The sequence below is a fragment of the Drosophila yakuba genome, chromosome 3L, assembly GCF_016746365.2.
Source record: "Drosophila yakuba strain Tai18E2 chromosome 3L, Prin_Dyak_Tai18E2_2.1, whole genome shotgun sequence".
In the NCBI taxonomy this organism is placed as follows: domain Eukaryota; kingdom Metazoa; phylum Arthropoda; class Insecta; order Diptera; family Drosophilidae; genus Drosophila; species Drosophila yakuba.
The window spans coordinates 20,197,274-20,221,987 of record NC_052529.2 but is presented as its reverse complement, the minus strand read 5'-3'; the positions used below and the strand labels follow the sequence as shown (position 1 = coordinate 20,221,987).

Sequence of the window (24,714 nt, the reverse complement as noted above, 5' to 3'; positions counted from 1 at the left end):
AAAAACTCATTGTACAATTAATTTATTAGACTTAGTAATAAAACAGTTCACATACCATTTAAAAAAACACAACATTTATAACGCATTTTAAAGTCCCTGTACAGTTTTGACTGTTTTGGCACTTGATTGCGATATGGTACCATCCTCTACCTCGAGATCTTGCAGCATGGCAATCATCTCCTCGTCCGTAATCACAACCTCCGCCTTTCTGTTGTTGTTAGTAAGTGAACTTAACGTAGCCGGCGCAGATTCTCCACACAGTTCGCGCAATTCCTGCTCTAGTTGATCTTCTTCCAGGCTTGCGTTCTCCACAACGCTATTGGACATTACGTCCTGAACTTCCCGATGCTGGTCCAGAGTATCTCGCACATCGGCCAATACTTCGTCGACATTGTCGTACTTCAATCCAGAATCCGAAAGAACCTTCTTCAAAGTATTTGATCCGATTTTGTAGGCATCCAGAACAGCACCACTGTTTTGAGCCTCATCCACACTGGACAGAAGAGATTCTATGTTGTGCAAGGCAAGACTGCGACGTTCTAATTACAACAATTCAAAGAACGTTATTCACAAAAGACAGATTAGGGCTTTCTACAATAAAGTTTACCATGATTCTTTTCCAGGAGATGCCTTTTTCGTAGATAGGTTTTTGCCATTTGCCGCTTGTTCTCTTTCATGTACTGGCGCGCTTTGTCATCGTTTACCTTGATCTCCTCCTCTAGTTCCTCCAACTGCTTTAGTAACTGCGATTGTGTATTCTGAAGATTGTGGACGGCCTGGTCTTCTTGGCTTATATTAAGATCATCGCCCTCCTTTCCTACAACCAAAATTACAGTTTAATAATTAAACCTACTTTATAACTTTTAAAACTTGCTTGGTATTTTGATCAAATGAATTTGGCGTATCCCTTTTTCTACTTTAAATTCTAGGCCGACGGTTTGGCGAACATTTAGGGCCAACAGGCAAACGCATAGATCTTTGTCTGAGTGAATGCGAACTCCGTGAGTCTTACAAAGCGTTTTGAACGCATTAAAATGCAGTAGCTTTCCAGTGTTTTCCGACAGGATTTTTTCGATTATGAGATCGCAAGTGTTCTGGAAAGTTAAATATGTAGGATTCTTATTGTCTCAAAAAATAACACATACATTCAAGACATCTAGGTGAATCCATTCAACTAAAGTTGAGGCCTCTAGGTCCTCCGTCACCACGCTGTGCTTTATTTTCGACCATCCCCATGAAAGGGGACGTGTGACTAGGCTGTTGACAAGCCATCCACTCCAGGAATTGGCCGGATCGTGCTCGAATTCACTGCGGGAGCGGATCTGCTTCCTCTTTTGCATCTCAGATATCACGGTGTCCAGGCAGGCGGGCAATTGGTCACCCCTCATGAACAGCAGCTGCAGATTCCGCAGGCTGAAGATTGGTCGCCCGCTGAACTTCAGATATTTTCCAATTAATTCCATCCAGAAATTCATTTTTGCGTCGTAGCTCTCCGCATCCAGGTGTCTCGATCGAAACATGGCGAACTGCACCTGCATTCTAACGTTATCCTGCCAGCTGGCGGGAAAGCTAAACTGGCCAGTTTCAATTTCCTTGTCACTGCTTGCAAGGCTCATCTTTAAAGCAGGGACTTAATCCGGATTATAAAAGTCGCGCGTCTTTTGTGATTTTGTGTTTATGTCTAATCAGCAGGTTTGTAGTGCTGGAAAATGATTAAATGTTTACAAGACTTGTAAACAAACTTCAAAAGGGCCGTTAAATTAAATGAAATAAAAATTAAGAGTTGTCATTCTATAAAGCTTTTTGCTTAAAGCTAGTTATAATTAAAAAAAAATAAATTAAAGATTAAAATAGTTACTAAATAAAATTAAAGTCTAATTGTAATTTGACTTAGATTACTAGCTTGTATAAACAAATTAATACAAAAGTGCTTAGTCTTACCGCTTCTTAACACTGCGCTCTTCGATAGACTGGATATCGATTAACTTTCTCCCCATCCCAAATCAGCTGTTCCAATAAGGCTACTAGATTAAAAACTTCTGACGAAAATTTTGTTTTGAAGCTTTTGTTGAGTGTGCGTTGAATTCGAAACGGCTTGCCTTGGCACTGGAGAGTACTGCACCGTTTCAAAGGACTCCGGTAATGCACGAAACACGGAGCTAACTTAGTGGCCCAAGGACTCCGGATCATCGATGAGAAGAGCAGCTCATCCCAGCCCCTAAATCACGTTCTTGGCCTCTTTCGCCACGGTCCACCCGTCTGATTTCGCGCCCAGATCTCCTCGCTGCCCCTGGAAGACTCCCGATTGCAACATCTGCCGGAGCATCTTGGCGTGCGTGCGATTCTCTGAGTAGTCCATTGTTCTGCGGTGCACCGACTCCGTCCAATTGAGTCTTGCAATTCATCATGATGGAGGACGAACAGATTAACCTGCGCAATCAGCTGGCGAGGGGTAAGTGGTGATTTCGCAAGATTCTGGAAGGTTTCATCTGCATCTGGCAAATACCAATAGTGATGCAGAAGGATATTTAGTTCCCCACTAATTGTTGAAGACAACCAGATTTTGGGAAAACTTCGGAAGTATATTATATTTTTTATTTTACTTGGGAGTTTATAAAATGATAGGGTTTTTAAAAACGAACTAAGTTCACTGATTTATACAGAAGTTCACTGATTTATTAAATATATATATATATATATATAACTATTAAATAGTTTGATTTGATTTTAAATTTTGGATGATTGTTTAAAAACTTTCTAAACCTATTTTTAGTAGACACATTTGCGGATTCAAGATAAACATAAACAGTGATTAGAAAGTAATCACATGATGACTGAGAGCCAAGACCCGAATTAAGACTTTTAGCGATGTTTATTTGGCGGGATAAATAACTAAAAACAGTAGCCATAATTTTTAAAGAAGCTGAATTACAGTTCAAATAAAAGTGTTGCTTCTTCAATGAAAATTTGTCTTATTCTCTATGAGCTCTTTAACTAGAAAAAAGTGCATATTCCAAGTTCGCTTTTGAAGTTTTTCTCACTACTATTATTGTGAGGAAGGGTGAGGGTTTATGCACTTAGTTTATTTCTTTATCGTGACTACTTATTCAGTGGCGCGAAAACTGTCAGTTGAGCAAAAGCATGCAAATGCGATAATGTTTTCTGGTCTGTCACAGATATGAGTAACTTCATAATGACTGTGAGCTATTTACACAAAAACAGTGCATCGTAATACCCAACTTGTATCGCTGGGCCAGATTTCATGCTCTGTGGGTACGCAACACAATGAATGATAAGATTAACTTGTAAATCGCGAAATATATTTGGCCAATTAAGTTATAATGGAAATCAGTGTCTACACATGCAGAATGGCTAGTAGTTTTCCCAAAAAGCAAGTGTATGAATGATTGCCATCTCGGCTCTCATCGGACCACAGCTTTTTTGGGAGGTTTCTCCGCTTGGAATTTGAACCATTTGTGACCGTGTTATCAGGGTTCTGCACGCTCTTATCACGCCTACTGCGCCTGCAGAGAGAGTGTAGTGCCGCACGCCACAGGTTCGCCCATGAATGGCCAGATGATTGACTATGCATTGGCTGGGAATTTTACCAAGTTACCCAGGGGTCAGTCGCCGAGGAAAATGCAAAAGCGGACCGACGTAATGGCGATCCACAGACGTCGAAGGGTTCGCACTGGGTCGGCGCTGCTCTGGCAGTGTTTTAAATGTGTTTTCGTAATGATTAAGTTCGGTTCGGCTCGCTCATTAATACGGCGAGGCTATATATGTGTGTGTCCCCCTCCATGGGTATGTACCCACTACACATGGCGCTCAGTTCGTCTGGAGCTTATACATATGCGAAAGCCGCAGCGCTGCCGTGGCTGCTGCTGTCGCCGCTTCGGGCAGTAAAATTTCATTCAAACGCGTTTCACGTCTGTTTTCGAACGGTCAACAACGGATGGGATCGGATCGCATCGCATCGCGCGATCACCAGTTGTCGCCAGCGCCATTTAGAAACCTATGAATTGAGCAAACAAACATCTTTCACGGCTTTTGTGGCCAATGGTCCAAATCCAATAGACTCCATTCCACTCCACTCCACACCACACCAATCCAAGCCGCCTGTGATAAGTGCCCGCCTCTGAACTTGTAAATCCGTTGTGTGTCAGCAAAACGCTAGGCTGTAAAATAATCAAGCAAATAAAATGAAAGTCCCCACGCGCAACTCAAAATACTCATTCAATTTGAAAATATTCAAGTTGCATAACGATAAGAAACCGACCAGCCCCAGTCCGCCAACCTCACCTGTGATCTCAGCTAAGCGAAGCTCATGGCGCGCTTCGTGGCGCTCAGCTCTGGGCTCCAAGAGCAAGTCCATCGCAACGACCTCGGATAGCAGCGGAGATCCCATTGATTTGGAGGCGGAACCAGCGTATTTCGAGCGCAGCAGGTGCCATAGCCACTGCCACTCCTCCTGCACCGAACCACCGTTTCCCGCCATCCAAATTCCCCAAGGCGATGAGCTCATGTGTAAGTCAGTGGATATGGGTTCAGGTTTTGGGAGGCATCAATATATCAGTACTCCAAATCAGACAACATTTTGACCAAATCCATTCTCGTTGTTCAAAGGGCGCCTTAGTCCGTAACTATGGATTAGTCCTTAACCAAATCCAGGGAGTTAGATGGATTGAATTAAGTTCTAAAACCGAAGGAAAGTGTTATGCCTTAACCCGTAAAATACTTTACTTGGATTTTTCTTAAAGCCACACTTCAAGACTAAAATATATCGTCCAATGAACCCAAATTTGGTTATTTAGTATTTGCCCTTCGTTCGCAGTAAATAAAAATTTAAATTTGCGGGTTTATATGAAGTACTTGACGTGACGATAAAAACCACCGGCCTTTTGACTTCATCTAGTTTATAGTTAAGATTGTTAAATTCTGGGTAGTGTATGCAGAAATAGAGTACAGGTTAAATGACTGATTAGATAAACGTCCCGGGGGACATCGCGATTTGCTGATCGACATGTGAAGATTGGATGAATTTGCCTGAACTGCACACCTGTATTGTAATGGGTCGGAGCCCGCCAAATGGTCAATTTCCTGGTCAATTCTAGCAATACCAAAACCCGATAAGCTGCGTGCCGTTCCCGGAGCGCAGATAAGAAAGAAGGTGTGTTTACCCGAGTGCGGCGCACATGCGTTCATTCCGAGTCGATTCCCTATTTCGCCAGTGTTCAGCTGTTTACGGCTAATATATTATCCGGCAGCCAGTCAGTCAGTTGGAGCCATCGACGTGTCGCACTTGCCTGCGGTTGTGGCGTCCGAGTGAAATGTTTCCGGTTTAGGCAATCTACGTAGTATACAGGCGCGCTGTGCTCGTAATGAACCCAAAGTTATAGACACCCCGAAACGAAACGAATCGAAAGCTCCGTGGTTCCGTGGAACATTGTACACCTCGAAATACGCGTTGTCTGGGTCTCTGGGCTGGGCTGAGTGGAAAGTCAAATAAAAATAAAACGCGTTTACCAGTGATTACACGACGGTGTTATGTGCAGCGGATTCTATAGCCGAGCGGAATAAACCAGCAGCGCCACAGCTCCAAGGGTTACACAATGCCGGAGGCGCTACATTTTACATCGATCTTTGATCTCATCATCAAGAGCGGTGTGTGCACTTCCAAAGTCCAATTCCGAGCGAAGACATCGCCTATATCTTATTAAAATATAAATACCGGCTGGTGGTACAAAATACGATTTCCTCATTCCAAATAGCCTCAAAAATATATTTAGGTTAATGGATTGAAAATGTAAGATCTTAACTTCACCTTCATATCACTGCAACTCTACAAAGTTCGTAAGAAAATATGGTGTAGCATTTCTTGTTTATAAGGTAGCAAGATGCATTGAGTTTGTCTGTTAGACTATTTTTATTCAATTTAGAGCAGTTAGTAATCGGTTGATTTTCCTTGTTACCTTTAGGCGATATCCACTGTATCCGATAAGCATACTTTGTGAAGTACCCTCGATAAGGCAACCTTTAGCCACCGGCAGTGTGACACAGTTTGGCGCCAATTTGATCTTGACACCATGAGCATGAACCGCTTTCAAACATTTAGCTAGCAGTATTGGCGTTGGATTTCTTTTGGCTCTTGTAATGTTTTGAAACTTGTTGCTTTGCCATTGAATCTGTATCACAAAGCTCCCGAACATGTTTGCCTCAGTTGCTTCTCAGACAGGTTTGATTACAAGTCAGTCAGATATGTGAATAAGTGTTGCAATGCCATACATTTGGAACATAAGGAACTAAGCCAAATTTGACAGTTGAAATAATAAAAACACATCTTTTATAGGCTGCAAAATATAAGACAGTCTCGCTCATAACATGTTTGTGCCACAAGTGGGCCTCCAAAAAAGACCCTTCGGCTATTGCTGTTATTACTTTAATAGATGTGGGTGGGTCATGTTTATATAGGAACTTAGAAACCACGGACAACTCGGCAAAGCAAAATTTCCTTTTGTCGGCTTGAAAACATACCTAATGATCCATTCTGTACCATTATAGCGATGCCATGGTTTGGCATGGACATCGGCGGAACCCTCACCAAGTTGGTCTACTTCGAGCCCAAGGACATAACGCCGGATGAGCAGGATCGCGAGGCTGGCATTTTGCGGAACATCCGACGCTACTTGACCAAAAACTCGGCGTACGGCAAAACCGGACATCGTGATACGCACCTACAGGTGAGATGAGCGTCCCAAAGAAATGTATACTCGGCTCTGTGAGATGTGGAATGTGGATGTGCGATTTTGTAACAAAGCAGTATGACGCGGGCCATTAGCATCGGTATTATCACCTAAAATATTATCAACTCCAGCGCCCCGAGCCGCGATATTTGCCCGTCCAGTCAACAAGTCATCTTGTGCGGGTCGGAACGGGTCGTCTGGTGATTTCAAATGAGTTCGGGTGCCAGGGTTTTCGAGTGTGAGAGAGAGAGTGTTTGAGTGTGAGTGCCTCTGCTCTGACCTTCACTCTCGCACACACGCCTACACAGAGAGCAAAAGCGTGCTGGTAGATTAGTTCATTGATGTGCCTAATCTGAGCCCTAACCGAGTTGCGAGTGCTTGATTAGACATATAGCGCCTCAGTCTTGATATCACCAGGAAAGCTTGCAGCAAATTGATATTCTGTTTTTGTTTTCGGTGTACCACACGCTTATCTCGCACTAACGAGATTCCTTTGTTTACCTTTAAAACCCAGTGATTCACTGTCGAGATGGTTTAATTTCTTTTTATTTCTCTTACTACGTTTGAGCGGTAGCAAATGCATTCCTAAGAATGGATGTTGCAAAATGTATCATGGGCAGACTTAAAATTAAGTCGAACAATGCCGTATTTAAATTAGATTGTACATCTGAACATTCTTAAAATTAATTGCTGTTAAATTAATTGTTTATTTAAAACCTCGGGGTAAATACCCCACACAGCAGAATAGTTTATTATTCAATGACTGAGGCCAAAAGTTCCACACTTTCTAAAGAACTATGTCAATTTACTGACGCTCACTGTTGCAGGTTTAATTTTCAATTTTTTACAAGTTACCCTTTCACTCAGACTTTGGATAGCTAAAATTAATGGCGAACGTATAAATACACCTAGTAAAATAACCTAGTAACAGTTTGGACAGCACTTTCGCGATGTGAACATTGACTTTTGTACTTTTCATTTTAATTTTGTAATAGGTTCAGAAGTCTAATTTTCATATTTACCTAGCTCATTTCACTTTTCCGCCTAGAATACGATAGAGAGGGAACTTGTAGGGCCTTTATAAAAATCGAACATAAAAGGAATCATGCTATTTTTAAAAAAGGGAATATATAATTGCGCACTACATTATTTTTATAATCCCTGTTGTCTTGTAGATGGACAATGTGGAGATACGCAAAAGACGTGGCTCCTTGCATTTCATTCGCTTCCAGACCACGGACATGGGCAACTTTCTATCGCTGGCCAAGCAGAAGGGCATGGCCGAGCTGGTGACAACGGTTTGTGCCACCGGCGGTGGAGCCTTTAAGTTTGAGCAGGATTTCCGCGACCAGGTCAACATGAAGCTGGCAAAATTCGATGAACTGGACACGCTCATCAAGGGCATTCTCTTCGCCGATCTGCACAATCGCACGGAGTGCTACTACTACGAAAACGCACGTGACATTCTGTAAGTGTATTGTAAGTGCTGGCTTCAAAGAGTTTCTAACGATCTTACTTTACCCAACATTTTGTAGAAAAAGCGAAAAGAAACAGTTCAATTTCTCCCAACCGTTTCCGTTTATTCTGGTGAACGTCGGATCCGGAGTCTCCATCCTGGCGGTCTATGGTCCCGACAACTACAAGCGCATTTCGGGCACAAGGTAAGACAGCTCATGAAATTACAGTTATTGTAACGATTCTAAATAAAACGTATCTTTCAGCTTGGGCGGCGGTACATTCCTCGGTCTGTGTTGTCTACTCACCGGCTGCACATCCTTCGAAGAGGCTATCCAACTGGCTACCAAGGGTGACAATAGGAAGGTTGACAAATTAGTTAAGGACATTTATGGCGGCGATTACAACCGCTTTGGTCTCCCCGGCGATTTGGTGGCGTCAAGGTAGGAAACCCAGAGATTAAAGCCCATGTACCAGTTACAAATTTCTAACTTACAGCTTTGGCCAGATGCACCTCAACGACAAACGGGTTTCAGTATCACGCGAGGATTTGGCCAACGCCACTCTGGTCACCATAACAAATAATATCGGCTCCATAGCAAGGATGTGTGCGCTGAATGAGAAGATCGATAGGGCAAGAACAAATTTTTGTTAAATATCCTCATAAATTAAGCTAACCCCTCCGAAACCATTTCAGGTCGTCTTTGTGGGCAACTTTCTGCGAGTAAACCCCATTTCCATGAAGCTGCTGGCGTACGCAATGGAGTTCTGGTCCAATGGCACAATGAAGGGTCTTTTCTTGGAGCACGAGGGATACTTTGGTGCTCTGGGTTGCCTGCTCCAGTTCAACGGCGAGCTGGCAGCCGCCCTTAACGACGGGGTGGAGCATCCAATCCACACAGCATCGGATGCAAGCGAAGTAGCACCGACGTCTTCTTCGGCGGACGAACCACCAGAAAAAGCGCCAACAAGCAAACACTCCACTAGATAGTCGCTATAACCACATGTTCCTCCCGAGGGCACCCAACGTGCGCCAGCCGATGTAGTGCATGTACAGTAGACTTAAGAACAATAAGGCAATGGCAATGACTCTTTGATCATTTGCAGTTTATCTCGGTATTTATCGTAATTCTTTCTCGGCTTTAGTTGTAACTTGAGGACGCACAAATTGTAAATGCATGAAATTACTGTACGGATAAAGTGCCTGCTGGAAAGCAACGAATTTTGGCCCGATCAAATGCCGAACCAAAATTGATGTCTTAACTTTTTCTCCGCGTATCATTGTACCATGTTACTACCACGCTATCTTCGTCAGTTTCGGTAGATTTTAGTTACTATTCTACAGTGATAGATGTTAGCTCTCGGAAAAGTATTACAAATACTTGATAACAGAAACGCAATTGAAAATAGTCTGGCGCGCAACAAAATAAAGAGCAGGTATAGCATCCACCTAATGATTTGCCCTTGTCCTTTGACAATATTCATGCATTCTTTTAAGTTATTATCTTTTTTGTACATGCTTTAAGTGGATGTTTAAAGTTTTCTTTTTAGAATATAAGTTTGTGGTCATGTTATTATAGGATCCAATTTGTCGGCAGGTCAATAAAACTTGTTTTACACAATCTGATGGAATGATGCATTTAACAAAAAAGACGTTAATATTAAAGGATGTTCTTGTATTAAATTAATACACTTCACGTTTGCCTACCTATACAATTATTGTTATGATTCGTGTTATTCTAAACCAATTCCGTAATAAACTAGACACACAAGTTGTTCTGATAAGAACTAATAATAGGCCTTACATGAACTCGGAAGACATCTTCAATGCGTATTTTTACGGGTAAAACTGCCCAATTTGTTTCTACAAAATAATGAATCTTTTACATTTGGCATATATTTAATATTACACTTTAGTGTGGTTATAAAATGTTCATAATTATCACTTCGTTAGTACATTAATGTTGCTGTAGTCTCTCCGAACTCCACAGCTTGCCTTAAAGTCAAAGACACGTAGATTGTGATCGGTGGCCACGAACATATATTGGCTATCACAGGCGAGGCTATACACTGGCGACAAGCCGTTGTGCTGCCGCGTCCTTCCCGGAAAGTATAATTGTACGTACTTCTTCATTCTTATATCGTAAAGGTTAACCCGTGCATGCCTGTTGGTGCCGACCAGCACCGCATGCAGTCCATCGTATTCCAAGGAGTAAAAGGAGGAGTCGAACGGATCCTCCCAAATAGCTACATCACGATCTATGCGTCGGTCAAACATCCGAAACGTCGTGTCGAAGTTGGCCGTAAAAATTACCTGGTCATCTTTCAATTTCAGGTCGTAAATGGACCTTGTGTTGGAACTGAAAACCAATTCCTCGCCACTGTTAAAGAAATTTTTTGAGATTGTTAATAATATGAAAGGCATAAATGTTCAAACGTAGCAAAGCAATGCAAGGCTATGTAAAATAACATGGTGCACACTGAGAGTTTACCTTTCTACGTGGACGGCCCTCAAAGCCCGACGATCGTCGTCAGTGTATAGTCCTCCATATAACCACTGGCCATCCGAACTTAGTTCCAGGGACCTAAAGGCGTGCGGCAAATTCATCACCTGATCAAAATGCGTCATTCCAAATTCCTGCGCACGCTGCCACAGTCTGCAGCCGTGATCTGTGCTGGTTGCGTACAGATCCTTGACAAAGTCTACGCAGTACAAGTACTCGTTGGCCGGATGCATCCTCTGCTCCGTCATCATACAGCTATCAGTATCGTAGTGAAAGCACGATCCGCAAACGCGTCCCGCGAATATGGTTTCATTCTTTTTGACGAAATCAGAGATGTCGGTCTGTGTGGACGTACAGATCTCCGCGTCAAAGCGACGATGCAGTGCATCACAGCTGGACCGTCGGTATTTGCGCAAATAGCCTGCATGTGTAATGTACAGAAAGTCGGCCTCCAGGCACAGTTTGGTGGGGAACATCTGGGCATGGTGGAAGTAGGGGCGTTCAAAATAGGTGCCACTAACCCAGTTCTTCGACACCTCGATGCGTTCATGGTTTTTCAGGCGTGTTCGGTTTCTAGAAGATTACCAAGGCAGTAGGTTATCTTGAGCTTATTATCCGAATTCGTTCGCCAACCTCTGCTCGATCCTTGGGTTATTCCGGTGGCCACAAAGCAAAAGATCGTAGGCTAGTGGGTTGAAGTAGTGGTCGTCAATAATATACTCCAGAGCCGGGTCCGCCCGGCACAGGCACAGTAGGTCCCCCTCCGAGCAATAATCGAATATGCCAAGCAGGCAGTAGATGGGCAGATCCTTCAAACTCATGCGGGGTCCATCCATCATATCGTTCGCCACTATTTCATGAATTTAGCTTGCATCCCGTCGATTTCCAACGAAAACGCGATAATTGTATATCGATTAATCCACTTTTAGCGGTACCTTTGCAACACTACGAAATTTCCGTTAAGTTTAAGAGCAGTTAATAATAAAATTCAAACGTGTATGTTCTGTTATAGTGTATATAATATATAGATCACGGCCTATTTGATTATTCCAAATAATCATTACTTTAAAAGATATTTTTAAGGTATAATAAGCAGTGCACAGTGTACACTTACGTGTCATTGTTGAAAATATAACGTAACTTTACCTGAAATTGTGAAATTTAAAGAACAATGGAGTGCTTGTTAATTTTATCTACTTTCGAAAACAGTATTTAAACAATAGAAACGAAATGCTATTTGTCGTGTACCCTATTTAATAACACTTTTAATAATGATGATGTTATTATAAAAAATTTTATAAACTATTTGAAGTTTGTGTTTACATTAACAGAATTCTTATCTCATTTTTTTAATGCACACCTCTTAATTCTTAAAGCTTTTAAAATGTACTATCTAAGCCTTGGCGTTTTAATGGCTTACTATATCCACCAGCTGCGTCAAGGCAATACAAGAAAATACATTTCACGAAAAATGGTTAACTAATTTATACATTTTGCTTGTGCTGAAGGTTAAGCATCAAGGCTAACCATTGGGGAACCATTGCGATAAATGACAACTTTGGCGATTGAGTTTTTATCATTTGATAACATAGTATGTAAGGTTGATTCTAGAAAGATACCTCACGATAGATGTAAGCCGGCTGAAATACCAAATTCGAAATAGACAGGAACTGCACATTTTGGGGACAAAAGTGTGAAGTATACAATTTTACGCACATAAATATGCGGCGTGCGTACGACCACGGTCTCATACAATTGCAGCAATCTAAAGTTATTTAGAACACTGTTTCCGCAATTAGGCACGAAACTGCCGAGATTTTTGTGCTAAATACCTTAACTGAGCATTTGATTGACTTGAAATAGCGCACAAACTGTCGGATCTGTCTAGAAAGTATCTCTTGTATCTTGCTCGGCATTTATTTGCGACTTTTTAGATACTGCAAAATGCTGCATAAAGTTTTATGACTTCTGCAGTGATTCAGGAAGAACCACATGGAATGATTGTGAAGGCTAAGAATTTCGCATTATCTGTTAGGTACTTAAATAGAAAAATATAAGATTATCTTTAAATGACAGACCAAAGAAAGAAGTTTACGAAAAATCTTGAGAATAGAACCAGAGCCATAACAAAGAAAAAAGTAACGACTACTTTTGGGTCAGGGAAAGTAGCGTACCTGTCACTGTTCAGGTCTACTTTATGGTTGTCAAGGTACTTAAGGTTTTAGAACCTTAAAAGTGAATTTGTAACAGGGCTAGGTACTTATGAAGTAAACCTTTGTACTTTCCATTTAACATACTTTTTCGGTAGAGTGACCCCTATTTAAGAATCGTAACTTTTAGGTTAGTAAGGAATGCGAAAAGTTCTGGAGCGTTCGTTCCGTTCTAAAAGTCTTATCAAACTACACATGACAATGGGCTTTACCCCTTCAAGATCTCGAAACTTTGAGTACCCATCTTAAAAAAGATTCCTAGATATTATGTATTTTAGAGAAACCCTGAATCCCTATTGTTAACGAAATATAAAGTTCCCTAAATCATAAGACTATATATTTATTTAGTTCATTATTTATTTATCATAGATAATAAATAAATTTATTTAAACAACAAGTTAAAAAGATAATATAATGTAGTGCGCTACAAAAGCATGAGATCGAAATACCCTTCCAATATAGTTACATATGTTCCGTTGGGTATATCCACGTCGGTTCCAGACGGATCTAGCGAGTCTAGTATAAGATCATGCGTGGCACTGAGCTCCAAAAAATTGATAGCCGCAATCTGTAGGTGACGTAGTCGTCAGCAGTTTTCGCGTTTTGCGCAGTTCTTGTTCGCTCTGGCGTTCTGGCAATTTCATAATCTGAACAAAGTGCTCGGCCACAGGTAAAAATGAACGAGCACGGCGCACACAGAGCCAAAAATCGGGGGGCTTACTTATAGGTGGTATACATGCGAAAGTCCCCGTCACGTCGGCACATCAGATGACAGTCGTGGGACCTCCGCATTCGCAGCTATTCACAATATAAGTTAATTTTTATTGTGGAGCAAAGTCACAAATATTTCCGTAGCCAAAGTCACGTTCGCCCACCTGATAACTTTCAGTCACTTGGTGCACTATCAACTTTGAAATCTACTCAGTGATGATCGTCTCTCAGACGACACTAACTAATTTGTTAGTTTTTGTCTCTCGAGAGAATTCTCAATTATTTGCTATATTAAAAAGGCGTGAACTATTCGTTTATCTCCTTCATGAAGAAAATAGATTAGGCCTGAAAAACAAAATAGAATGGACAGTTTGTGCTCATATGTATGGAAAAATATTTTTCTGATCTTAATCAAATGTTGACTGTTATACTAGTAAACAATATGACGCATCCAGAATCATAGAATCTTGTTTTCCTCTGACTCATTGTTTTCTTCGTTGTAGCTTTCTGCTTCTAGTGATTCTACATAAAACATATCAACATTAACGTTGAGCTAATAATTTGGTTGATTTATATTTACAATCACGAAATTTGCGTGTCAATTTATTTACCGCCCCTTTTTCTCCGATAGCCTTAAAAAAACCAATTTGAATTATTCTTGGTGAGATCAAATTTCAATGTATTATGTTCTTTTTTCGCAATTTTCACTTACAAGATTTTAATAGTAGACAAAGCGTAATACAGAAGTATTAAATAATAAATAACAATTTGCATATGTTGCATTTTTTAACATGGAAACTAATGTGTGTTTTAAAGCCCAAAAACGAATCAGGGCGACTGTCCTTTGAAAAGATCAACAGTTTGCAAAAAAATTAAAATGTTAAATGTATTGTACATAGGTAGGTTTTAGGAAGAATCGGTTGCAGAGAGGAGGCTGCGGAGCGGCGTGATTCTTAAACGAATCGGGGCCGCTGCGCGATTGGAAGGCAGTGAGTTCTTGTGTGTCTAAGAGTGTCTAAGCGAGGCTTTAAGTCTTTGTTGGCAGTACCACCTGCAGGAAGACGGCGTGGAACGCAGCCGGAGTCGGCGCATCCAGGAAGGCCAGGATGTCCACAATGTCATATCATCCGATATGTCCAATCCCGGCAGCTAATCAGTCAGCATTCAGCCGGATGCAGCCAACGCGCCAGCGTGTCCCAGAATGCAACCCGTGGGTGACTTCACGAGCTCCAATCAGCCCATGTCCACATCCGTATCGGGTTCGGGTTCCGTGGACAGTCCATTAACATTCTGAGCCATTTGAAGCGTGGATCGAGTGTAATCCAGTGGCTCCACGCCAATGTCCTCGTACTCGTGCTTGTCACCCAAGGGACAGAGTCCTTCCTCGTTCTCATCCATCGCATCGGTGGCAGTGCCATCGTCCTCCTCCTCCGCATCGCTCCAGTCGTCGGCCACCTCCACGTTGACAGGCAGGTACATGTGGAAGGGGCGTTGCTCTCGCAGCCACGGTGTCAGGAAGATGTGGCTGGCGGTCATGCGTTCCGTGAAATCCTTCCGCAGCAGCGAAAGCAACAGCCATCGCACCGATTTGGATAGCGTCATGGGTATCTGGACATTTCCGTGTCGTATGACGGTGATAAGGTTGCAGTTGGCCTTCTCGTAAAACGGATACTGACCCACCAACATGGTGTACAGGATCACGCCCAGCGACCACATGTCCGCCGGTTTGCCCTTGTAAGTTGGCTGGGGGCACAGCAGTTCCGGAGCGGTGTAGAGTGGGCAACCGATCTTGTCGCTCAGAGTATCGTCCTCACCCTCGAGGATCATTGAGCCTTCCAGTGATTCATACTGCAGTTTTGTTCTGTAATTAGCAAAGAACGAGACCAAATAAATAATTTGCTAAAAAGGGTACCAAAGTTATATGTTTTAAGCTCCAAAGGTTAAACTAATATTTTAGGAACGTTTTTACTAGTATCTATTTAGCTATTGCAATTTTGTGTTGCATAAAAAGAGTGGATATGACGCACTACCCCTTGAATTGGCACTGCCATTATTCTGATCGCAAATGTAGCCGTAAATCACACCCAGCGTAGAGCTCTACATCATGTGCAATCCCTGCCACTTGCATAACCCCCGATTTTGTGGGGCCATTAGCTAGCGCAATATCGAAGAGACTTGAATCGATCAGACACGGAGCTTCAGTTTCAGTTGTAGTTGTCTTTGGCGTTGGCGTATTGACAAGTCAAAAGGCAAATTGGCCGAGAGAGCACATTGTGAGCTGAGTTGGGCACTGAGCTGACTTGGATTGGTGACGAAAGCGCAGCTTGCGACCCCCGACACCAATGAGTGAGTGCCGCCGCCGTCGACTCTGCCTCCGCCTCCGCCCCTGCACTCCACTCCCCCTCCATTGGGCCACATCATTGACATTGGCCCACATTCGAATGCAAAAAGTAAAAAAGTAACGAAAACGCCAGCGAGCATAGCGCACCGCGCATAGAGCCAAAGAGAGTCAGCTGCGTGAGCTGAGTGAGTAGTGAGGTGAGGTAAAGTGACGTATCGCAACTTGTTGCTGCAACGGCGCTTCTGCTGGGACACGAACACCAACACCACTACCACATTGGGTATTCCGCCGATAGCGAACCGAGAGGTATACAAACACACGGTCGCCGTGGTCTGGTATCCAAACATCCAAAGAGCCAAACACAAAGCAGGCCAAAAAACCTCGAGCTGACCCTGAACAAAAACAAGCTTTGAAAACGCGCCTCTCCTCGGCACAAATTACAGTGTACACTGTAAGAAACCAATTACCTTCAACTTGATAGCAACGGATAGAAAATACGTAAGGAACTAGCGCATGGAAAATATATATATCCTTTGAACAATGTTCTTAATAATATTAAGTTCACAATCAAGGTGATTTTGTTTCCTCGATCGCCTAGTTTCCCCATTTGATTTGATACATGTGATTACCCAAAATATAAACTTATATTTAAGATCAAGGTAAGTGTGGAGGGAAATAAGCATATATAACGATACTTTTTAAGATCAAGGTTTTATGTGAACTAATATAAATATTTTTGAGTGCACGGAAAGCAAGTGGAGATATAAATGAGGAGAATAGTTACAGCTGCTGACCTCGATGCGGAATATCGAGGGGCTTTGAAGAGCGTCTTGGGATCTGTCTCATTCCGTTTGGCACAAATTAACCCGCTACAGAGCTTAAAATAAAATTAAATAAAAGAAACGTAACGAAAGACGGAAAACCGCCGGCGAATAAGTGCTCAAACACCTTGGAAGTATTAATGCTCAGGCGAGAGCACACAAAATAAAAGTATGAACCAGAGATTTACATGCATAAGCATACGCATTTGTGTATATGGGAGGCACTAGCATATAAATGTTTTAAAAATACAGAAGATCAGAGTCAGGGCCATTCACCGCACTGTGACCTTACAAATTCGGCTCGTTGTTTGGTTGTGCGTGTGTGCGCCCGCCCCTTTGAATATATGTAGATATGGATATGGCTACGGATATGGACACGCCTCTATAGTATGTACACCCAGGCAGCACTTATCTATATAGCGATTAGTATTTTTCGAATGGAAATTGGAATGGAAATGAGCGCTAGTAATCGCAGCGCATTTAAATCGAATTGAACACTTGTTGTTTATTTCTCGCCAAGGTGAGAGAGCTATACTATAGATAGAGATCTATGGGTTTCTTCCTTCCGCCGTTTTGCACTTGGCACAGAACGACGAAATGACGAAAAAATCAGCAGATATTGCGCTAATTGTAAAGCCATACGGAATCGAGCAAATACTCGCGTCATTCCATGCTGATGTCAGTAAAATTCGAAGATAATAAGAACGGGAGACAGACAGCGCGTTTTCGATACAGTTGTGTTTATTAACATATGCGAAAATACTTTTTGGGTATGGACGGTGAAGGTGGGGTCAATATTTCATCATTCACTGTAAGCTCACACTCAGGAAATCGACAATTCAAGAGAACACTGAGATCCCCACCCCAAACCATATTGCAAATACTTTGTTGAACAGTTCTTGAAATGTGGCAATTTCTAGCTTCCGAAATGTGTAATGAAAAAATGAATGGGCCAACATTTTGACCATCACTGTGGCACATGGGCCCTTGTGTGTATGTACACAGATACAGTTGGGGTCAGTAAAATAAGGTAGTGGTTACCTACTAAGTAGTAATTCAATAATATTACATGAATTATACTATTTTGGCCTAAAAACTAATACATGATATAATATACATAATAATATAACATGATAATATACATAGTTTAAATAGTTATATAAAAAACATATTTAAAAAACAGTTGCAAAATCTTTGAAATTATTTAGAATTGTTGATCTTAGTCCAATCCAAGCTTTGCATCAGACGATGGGAAAGGGTTAATTTTTTTTTTTTAATTAGTACGAAACTAATGTGGTACCCTGCGCTGTACATACATACGTACGCCTTGCGTTCATTCGGTTTGTCAGTATAATTGTTGTTGTTGGCCTATTGGTGATTCGATTGCAACACTTGTTAAATGTTCAATGTTACCCACAACGACGGCACCAACAACAACAGCAGCAGCAGCAACTACAACAACATGGGCCAATAACAAGAGCAACAATTGTGGCACCACCAACACACGACCACAAACAAGATCTCTCGCTCATAACGAGTTTTCATCGAATTGCAAAATAAACTGACTAGCCATATGCAATTGAGTTGGTATAAGGCTGGTATATGTGGAGTATATAAGTGTATATGGGTTTTTTGAAGGTGTCACCTGGACACGCAACTCACCTGGCCTCGTCGATGAAGTAGAACCGCTTGAGCTTGAGGTCCCTGAGGATAATCCCATTGCGGTGGCACACCTGAACGGTCTGACAGATCTGGTGGAATATGGCCCTCGCCTCCGTCTCGCACAGTCGCCTCTCGTGGCGGATGTAGGTGTGCAAGTTCTCGTACACCCCGGTCACCCCACCCGTGGAGTCCCTCTCCTGGGGAACGGGTGCAATGAGGATGTAGGTGCGATCCTTGGACAGCGGTATGATATCGTGCACGGGTCGGATCAGTGGATGGCCATAGATGGTGCTTCGGCGCAGCTCCTCGTCGTGCTGCTGCAGCTGGAAGTAGGCACGTTGCACCTTATGCAGCGGTTCGTTTACAATCCGGCAGAGGTACTGCTCCCCGGTGAAGATGTCCACGCAGCGCAGATTGGAGGCGGTGAGATCGACCAAGTGGCGATACGAGGCGGGCGTCTTGGCGGCCACGGCGGCCGATATGTGACTAGGCTGGGCGCTGATCAGATAACGCTGTTGGATGAGCTTGACGGGCTGCTGGTCCGTGGGTTCCGCGGCGATACCCAGAGCCAGAAGGTCACAGGCTCCGCCGGGCGTCATAAGCTTCTCCCGTATGGTCTGCAGCATCTTGGCATTGGGGAACTCCTTTTTGGGGGTAAATAATCCCAGTACGGTGTCCTCCTGGCTACTACTCATGCCGCTGCCGCTGCCGCTGCTGGATGATGATGATGAGGAGACGACTGCTGGCGAGGCTGGTGACGAATAGTTGACTATTTTGCTGGTGGACGCCGCTGATGACGCCGTTCTGCTGTTTTGGCCGCTACTGTTATCCATGCTTGCTTGTGTTTACCACTTAACTTTATCACAGTTCTTGCTCTCGCTACGTTTTCTTCGTCTTATTCTCTGCTTATGCTTCTTCTTCTTGCTAATTTCGTTACTCCGCTTTAGCTTGGCTGTACTTGGCTGTTAATTGTTTTGACATTTAGCGACGCGCCGTTTAGTCTCCGATTAAATTCGACTTAAACTCTCGTTTAAACTCAGGGCTACTACTACTTCGTTAGTTTGGCCATGTGCAATGCGGGTATTTACTGACGAAATGCGGCGATTTTAAAACAAATCGAACGCTGCTCACTGAACTCGCGAAACAAAACGAACGCGACCGTCTTCTCCGCAGTTTGAATTTCAAATGTGACCATCCACGCGGTCGCAAGAAACACGAAGCGAAGAGAACGGAGAAATACAACGGCGCTCTCTCGCGCCCTCTCGCTCGCTCTCACTGCCCCGATCTGTCGCTATCTCGCTCTTACACGTTCCTCGAGAATGCGGTCGGAATGGAGAGAGGAGAGGTCGACCAGAGAGCGTCGTTATTTTTTGAAATCAAAATGGTTGGGGGAGAGAGAAAGAGCAAGAGCATCGTTATTTTTGAAAAAATTGCGCTGAACTCTGAAATTCCGATTCCAACTGAATTCGAAATACGTAGCTGTATAAACACTATCCCCACAGCAACCCTTAAACTTTGCTTCTATGATTTTACGTAGTAATCTGCGCACTAATAAAACGAGGCGATAAGTTAATTAGAATGGGGTTAGTAAACTGGTATAATCCATAATTTTAAGATCAAATTAATGAAAGTACAGTCAACTTGAATTTCGATTTCGTTGCATTGGGTACGGTTACTGAGGGCGGAATTACCCGTATAACCATCGCTATAACTCGAAAATATCTTCTGTGCCTTTAGGTTGGGACACTTGTGGTTTTCTTTCGCTCTGATAAAGTATATTTTTTAAAGTTACGTTGAAACACTTTTAGTTCCGACAGTTGCAAGAGATTATTGAATTCAAGAATTCTTCAAGATTTCGTATTGGTTTGGTGATTTTCTGTGGTGATGGTGAGTATTAAGATAAGTTGTTGAGTAAATGCTTTACAAACTAGCTGTATTTAATACATTGTTATTATGCCACAAATAATGTTAACATTTCTATCAATTCCACTTTTTACTAGTATAAATTCATATAATGTGCCATACAAATATTCCAGATACATTTCTGTAATCCTTTAGTACCTAATATCAGTAAGAAATTTAAGATTTAGTTCTAGTACATATGTATATCCCAAACTTTAAATAACTTGTCCCGCAAAACAATCTTCAAAGCTGGATGCAATCTTTTGGATCCACATCGATCATTGAATTTCTTCCTGTGAGCGATCATTACTCATTTGTGTGTGTATGTGCATGCCTTGCTGTTTACCTCGCGGTGCAGACGATTCCATGATTTTTGCAGCTGTCCCGAAACGAGGATCACTGGGCTACGCAGGAATTACGACAGCAACAGAAGGCAGTGATCAGAGATCCTCAAGGAGCAGGTAAGAACCACCGAGCGGCATTATGTCGCAGGTAGATTCCTACATACATATGTCAGCTGCACTATTCCACCCCTAAGCACTATATGGCAGATATAGTGCATCGGTGCAGGGCTGTACATGCGATGCAGTTGCAGCTGGCGCAAGGTGATTTCCCACTAAAGACATCCGTCTGAGGATACACAGGCGCACAATAGCGGTCACAAGAATAGTAACTTTCGTAATATAGAACAAGAATCTGTAGTAATTAAAAATGATTTTACTATAAAATTTTCAAGACAAAAATATTATATTAAAAATTACTAGTAAATAAGTATTTTAAAAACGGGTTTAGTATTTCCATACAATTGTAAAATAGATGTAAATCTTCAAATTTTGATTATCTCCATTCTGGGAGTTACATTTTGAATCCTAATATTTTTACCGCAACAGTGCATGCGGCCTTGCATTTTGGGCACTGGTTTTATGCGTTTTTCACCGATCTCTTCGATTGAATTCTTCATATTGTAACGCTCTTTTTTGAAACGCAACGTCCGTCTCAATTTCTTCTTCTTCCCATGAAGTAGACGATAAATACGAATGCAAAAATCGCGAACAGAACAAACAACACCAACCAAACGCCGTCTCTCTCTCTTGTCGTTCCGTCCCTTTCCACAACATTGCATCTGTTTCTCGAAAAGAAGATTTAAACGAGAATTATACTGGTACCGTGACACCAATCCAACCAAAAAGGGGTGAAATTATAGGGGTGGCGACATCAAATTGAAATTGAAAAATATATTATTTGCATACGGCATACTTACTTGCAAGCATTTATTGTTTCACTCTGGTCACTGCACTCACTTATATTAATAAATCGGCCTGAACATTTTGATATGAAAAGTACATACATATGAATATATGTATATATATTCTTTAGAAATAATCACGTACAACACAAATAACCTTTGTTCCAAGAAATCACTTTCACAGTTTCATCATGGCCCGCAATGATGATTAACTTTGTATTGCAGTTCGCAGTAGGGAAATTATACATATTTCATAGAAACTTGCAATTGTGCCAATTGATTACGTGCACCCACAAAAACACACTAGTTCTAAATTATTTAACAATTAAATTGTTAAAATGATTGTTATAGAACAAAATTATAATCATATTGTGAAATAAGTCCACCTGTAACCCTTTCCTTTGACCCACTGTGGCCCAAGGCCCAACAAGAATACGTTACTTTTTAAATTTAAATTCGAACATTCGGATCACGCCGACTACGTTGATATATCTCACGAAAGCGGTTACTTTTTTCCAGACTCGCGGATTGTTCTGCGCTAAAATTTCAGCATGCCTTTTCTTGTGTACGAATGAGCGAGCTACTTTGTTGTTGCCAAGCTGGCAAGAAATCCAGATTTCTCTTGCAAACGAAAACACAACTCAGTGCGTCATCGGCTGCGTCATCAATTCGGGATGACGACGACTCGCCATTCCGCTTCGCAATTCCCCTTCCTGATTCCCATTCTCCAGTCGAAGCCCCGTCACATCGACATTCCCCAAAACAGCCACACAAACTTGTATATCGATTCGCCAGCGGCCGGGAGCTTGAGTTTCAGCATATAGCCTGACTTTGAAGTTTCAGATTCGCACGAAATTGCGGAAGGTGAGGATCTCGAAGTGACCGAGTGAGTAAGTAGATTGGATTGGATGGGAATGCATGATGCATGGCCGTGATGTGGCTAAAAAAGCCATGATAATAAGTAGATTAAGTTGTGGCACGTGGTCTGCCGACTGCACTTGTAGTAGAACTTTGATTATTGTTAATATCATTCGCCCTTTTCCAACCCATAAAAATGAAAGTAAATTGACTTAAATCGAGGTTTCGGTTTAGGGTTTGTAGAGTGTTTTAAAAATATTGAGTAAAAAGAAAAAAGGCTGGGAAGTTATTAAAAAAGGTGGTGCTATATCTTAGGACATTTAAGATATACATAGAACAAAAGAAAGCTTATACAAAGTAATATTCGTCTATCTGCAAACTACTAGTCTGTGTAAAATCAATTTCTCGAGCGTTAAATTGAATCTGGCTTCGCAGAAGATACACTCTCACTCTTTCCAGCGTGCAGTATCTGAATGTGGTTATGGGTATGAAACACAACAGGTTGTCGGCGGTGTTTGGAGAAAGTGCTTATTGCCAACAATAATATCAGGTGCAATGACCACATATACATGCCTAGGCGGTGGATGGTTCGAAAAAGCGTATAAATTGTCATGGAAACGCGACGCTCGGTGGACGGCAAAACATGCGAGGGAACTTGATCTGATTAAAAGCCATAAGCAACCAAGGGAGTTTTCCGACGAAAAGATTTGCCATATAACTACCCAGAAATACCCAAAGCTTGTCCAACATTAGACAAGCGCATACCGTTAATAGAAACTATTATAACTTTCTTTTAATACCAGGAGAAACATGGCCATGTAGTGGGCAAAGCCGTTGAACTTTAACTGTGTTATGTCTTTGGAGCTTAGATAAGGAGATACATAACATTGTGTTGTAAAGATCTCTTTAATATTACCGGACATAAACTTCTTGAACTCCGATATAAATACATAACAATTTAAGCATGTTGTAAATTTCTATATAAAATCACCTCTGGAACTGCCCAAACATAATTGGTTATATAATTTCCAATATTTTTCAAAGAAGGAATGGAGTACTCAATCTTTCAGATACAGATATGTACATCTACCGCCGCCTCCGTTCTTTCAGTTTGAAGGACGCAAACAAGGGTTCAAGTACAGCAAACACTTTCTCGGTCACACGTAGCTGATCTCTGCGTAGGTGGTGAAAATTTCTGCCCTTTTTTCCAGTCCCAATTCTTCACAGATGCATTTCCCAGATGCCAGCATGCTGAGGATTACCCATTGTCCGTAATATTTGTATGGAAAGGATACCCCGTCGAAATGCTATTGATGTTCTCTGGCACACATGCTTGGAAATATTATTACTAGTCACGGCGTGGGAACCGAGACAGAAATGTCCCAAGATCCATGTAGACTATTGCCATTTCTGGACGTAAAGGTGGGTAATTTGCGACACATTTATAATACGGGTAGCACCGGCATTTCGTGGTCACCCTGCATTTCCAGTCCCAGATACATACAGAAAAAAATTAGATTGTCAGGGAAATCAATTTTTCAAGAAAAAGTTAGCCCTTTAGTCTCTTCTCGGACACAAACGGTAGTGAGCTACTGCTGAGGACCATTAACCCTGTCAACCCCTAAAATGACAATTGTTTGAGCTATCAAAAGGATATTTTTCAATAAAATATTATCCAAAATAGTTTCCCCTTTCTTCAGAGATGGATTGTTATGCATATGTGCTTTTCCAGGCCTTACAGGAACGGATTCCGAAAGGGGTACAACAATTTCACAGTTTTCCACACAAAAGCGATCCCGATCCACATTTATGAATGGAAAGTATTCTTAATCTTATCATCATGGGGTGGGTTGCGCTGCGACTGAAATTTTGTCAAGTTTCCTCATTTTTCACGATAGATTCAGGCGAACTTTGGCCCTTTTCTTTAATTTTGTAATTGCGACGTTTATTTGCCCATTGTATTTTCTCGCGACCCTGTTTCACCTGGGAAGATCCCGATTCATTGTTCTTTTGTGACACCAAACTAGCTGGAAAACCTCTTTTTATATATTGTCATCATTGTTACACTTTTCTTTGTAAATAAAAACTTGAAAATTTCATGAAAATATATGCGTAATAAACGAGGCTACAATCATGCAATCAAAATCTGATAAGATTTGTTTATGTATTTAATATTTAGTTTGCCACTTTAATTAAATTTGCCCAAAAGTTGGCTATGATTGCTAGACGGTCGGCTGTAAAGCCATCTTTCGAGATTCGCG

General features: G+C 41.8%; 4 protein-coding genes across 6 annotated transcripts; 1 reads left to right on the top strand and 3 right to left on the bottom strand.

Moving 5' to 3' along the window:
* Positions 1-6: 6 nt before the first annotated feature.
* On the bottom strand, positions 7-1,712 carry LOC6534798 (charged multivesicular body protein 7). Its single transcript, XM_002095434.4, has 4 exons — positions 1,146-1,712; positions 875-1,094; positions 608-817; positions 7-539 (listed from the first exon to the last, which is right to left on the bottom strand). Exons 1-4 carry the CDS (start codon positions 1,614-1,616, stop codon positions 88-90), a joined length of 1,353 nt encoding a protein of 450 aa, XP_002095470.1. The 5' UTR covers positions 1,617-1,712; the 3' UTR covers positions 7-87.
* A 296-nt stretch (positions 1,713-2,008) lies between these two features.
* Positions 2,009-9,820, top strand: LOC6534794 (pantothenate kinase 3). 3 transcript variants are annotated; one of them, XM_015195352.3, is made up of 7 exons: positions 2,009-2,452; positions 6,562-6,740; positions 7,919-8,211; positions 8,279-8,404; positions 8,465-8,641; positions 8,697-8,832; positions 8,896-9,820. In XM_015195352.3, the coding sequence occupies exons 1-7, from the start codon at positions 2,407-2,409 to the stop codon at positions 9,187-9,189; spliced, it is 1,251 nt and encodes a 416-aa protein (XP_015050838.1). In that variant the 5' UTR covers positions 2,009-2,406; the 3' UTR covers positions 9,190-9,820. The 3 variants fall into 3 exon arrangements, with proteins under 3 accessions (XP_015050838.1, XP_015050837.1, XP_002095466.1); XM_015195351.3 differs by lacking the exon at positions 2,009-2,452 and adding an exon at positions 3,921-4,527; XM_002095430.4 differs by lacking the exon at positions 2,009-2,452 and adding an exon at positions 5,314-5,664.
* A 253-nt stretch (positions 9,821-10,073) lies between these two features.
* On the bottom strand, positions 10,074-11,732 carry LOC6534793 (F-box/WD repeat-containing protein 4). The gene is made up of 3 exons (XM_002095429.4): positions 11,336-11,732; positions 10,691-11,275; positions 10,074-10,579 (listed from the first exon to the last, which is right to left on the bottom strand). Exons 1-3 carry the CDS (start codon positions 11,539-11,541, stop codon positions 10,141-10,143), a joined length of 1,230 nt encoding a protein of 409 aa, XP_002095465.1. The 5' UTR covers positions 11,542-11,732; the 3' UTR covers positions 10,074-10,140.
* Positions 11,733-14,275: 2,543 nt separating this feature from the next.
* LOC6534792 (tribbles) lies at positions 14,276-19,639 on the bottom strand. The gene is made up of 2 exons (XM_002095428.4): positions 18,448-19,639; positions 14,276-15,484 (listed from the first exon to the last, which is right to left on the bottom strand). The coding sequence occupies exons 1-2, from the start codon at positions 19,278-19,280 to the stop codon at positions 14,857-14,859; spliced, it is 1,461 nt and encodes a 486-aa protein (XP_002095464.1). The 5' UTR covers positions 19,281-19,639; the 3' UTR covers positions 14,276-14,856.
* Positions 19,640-24,714: the final 5,075 nt, after the last annotated feature.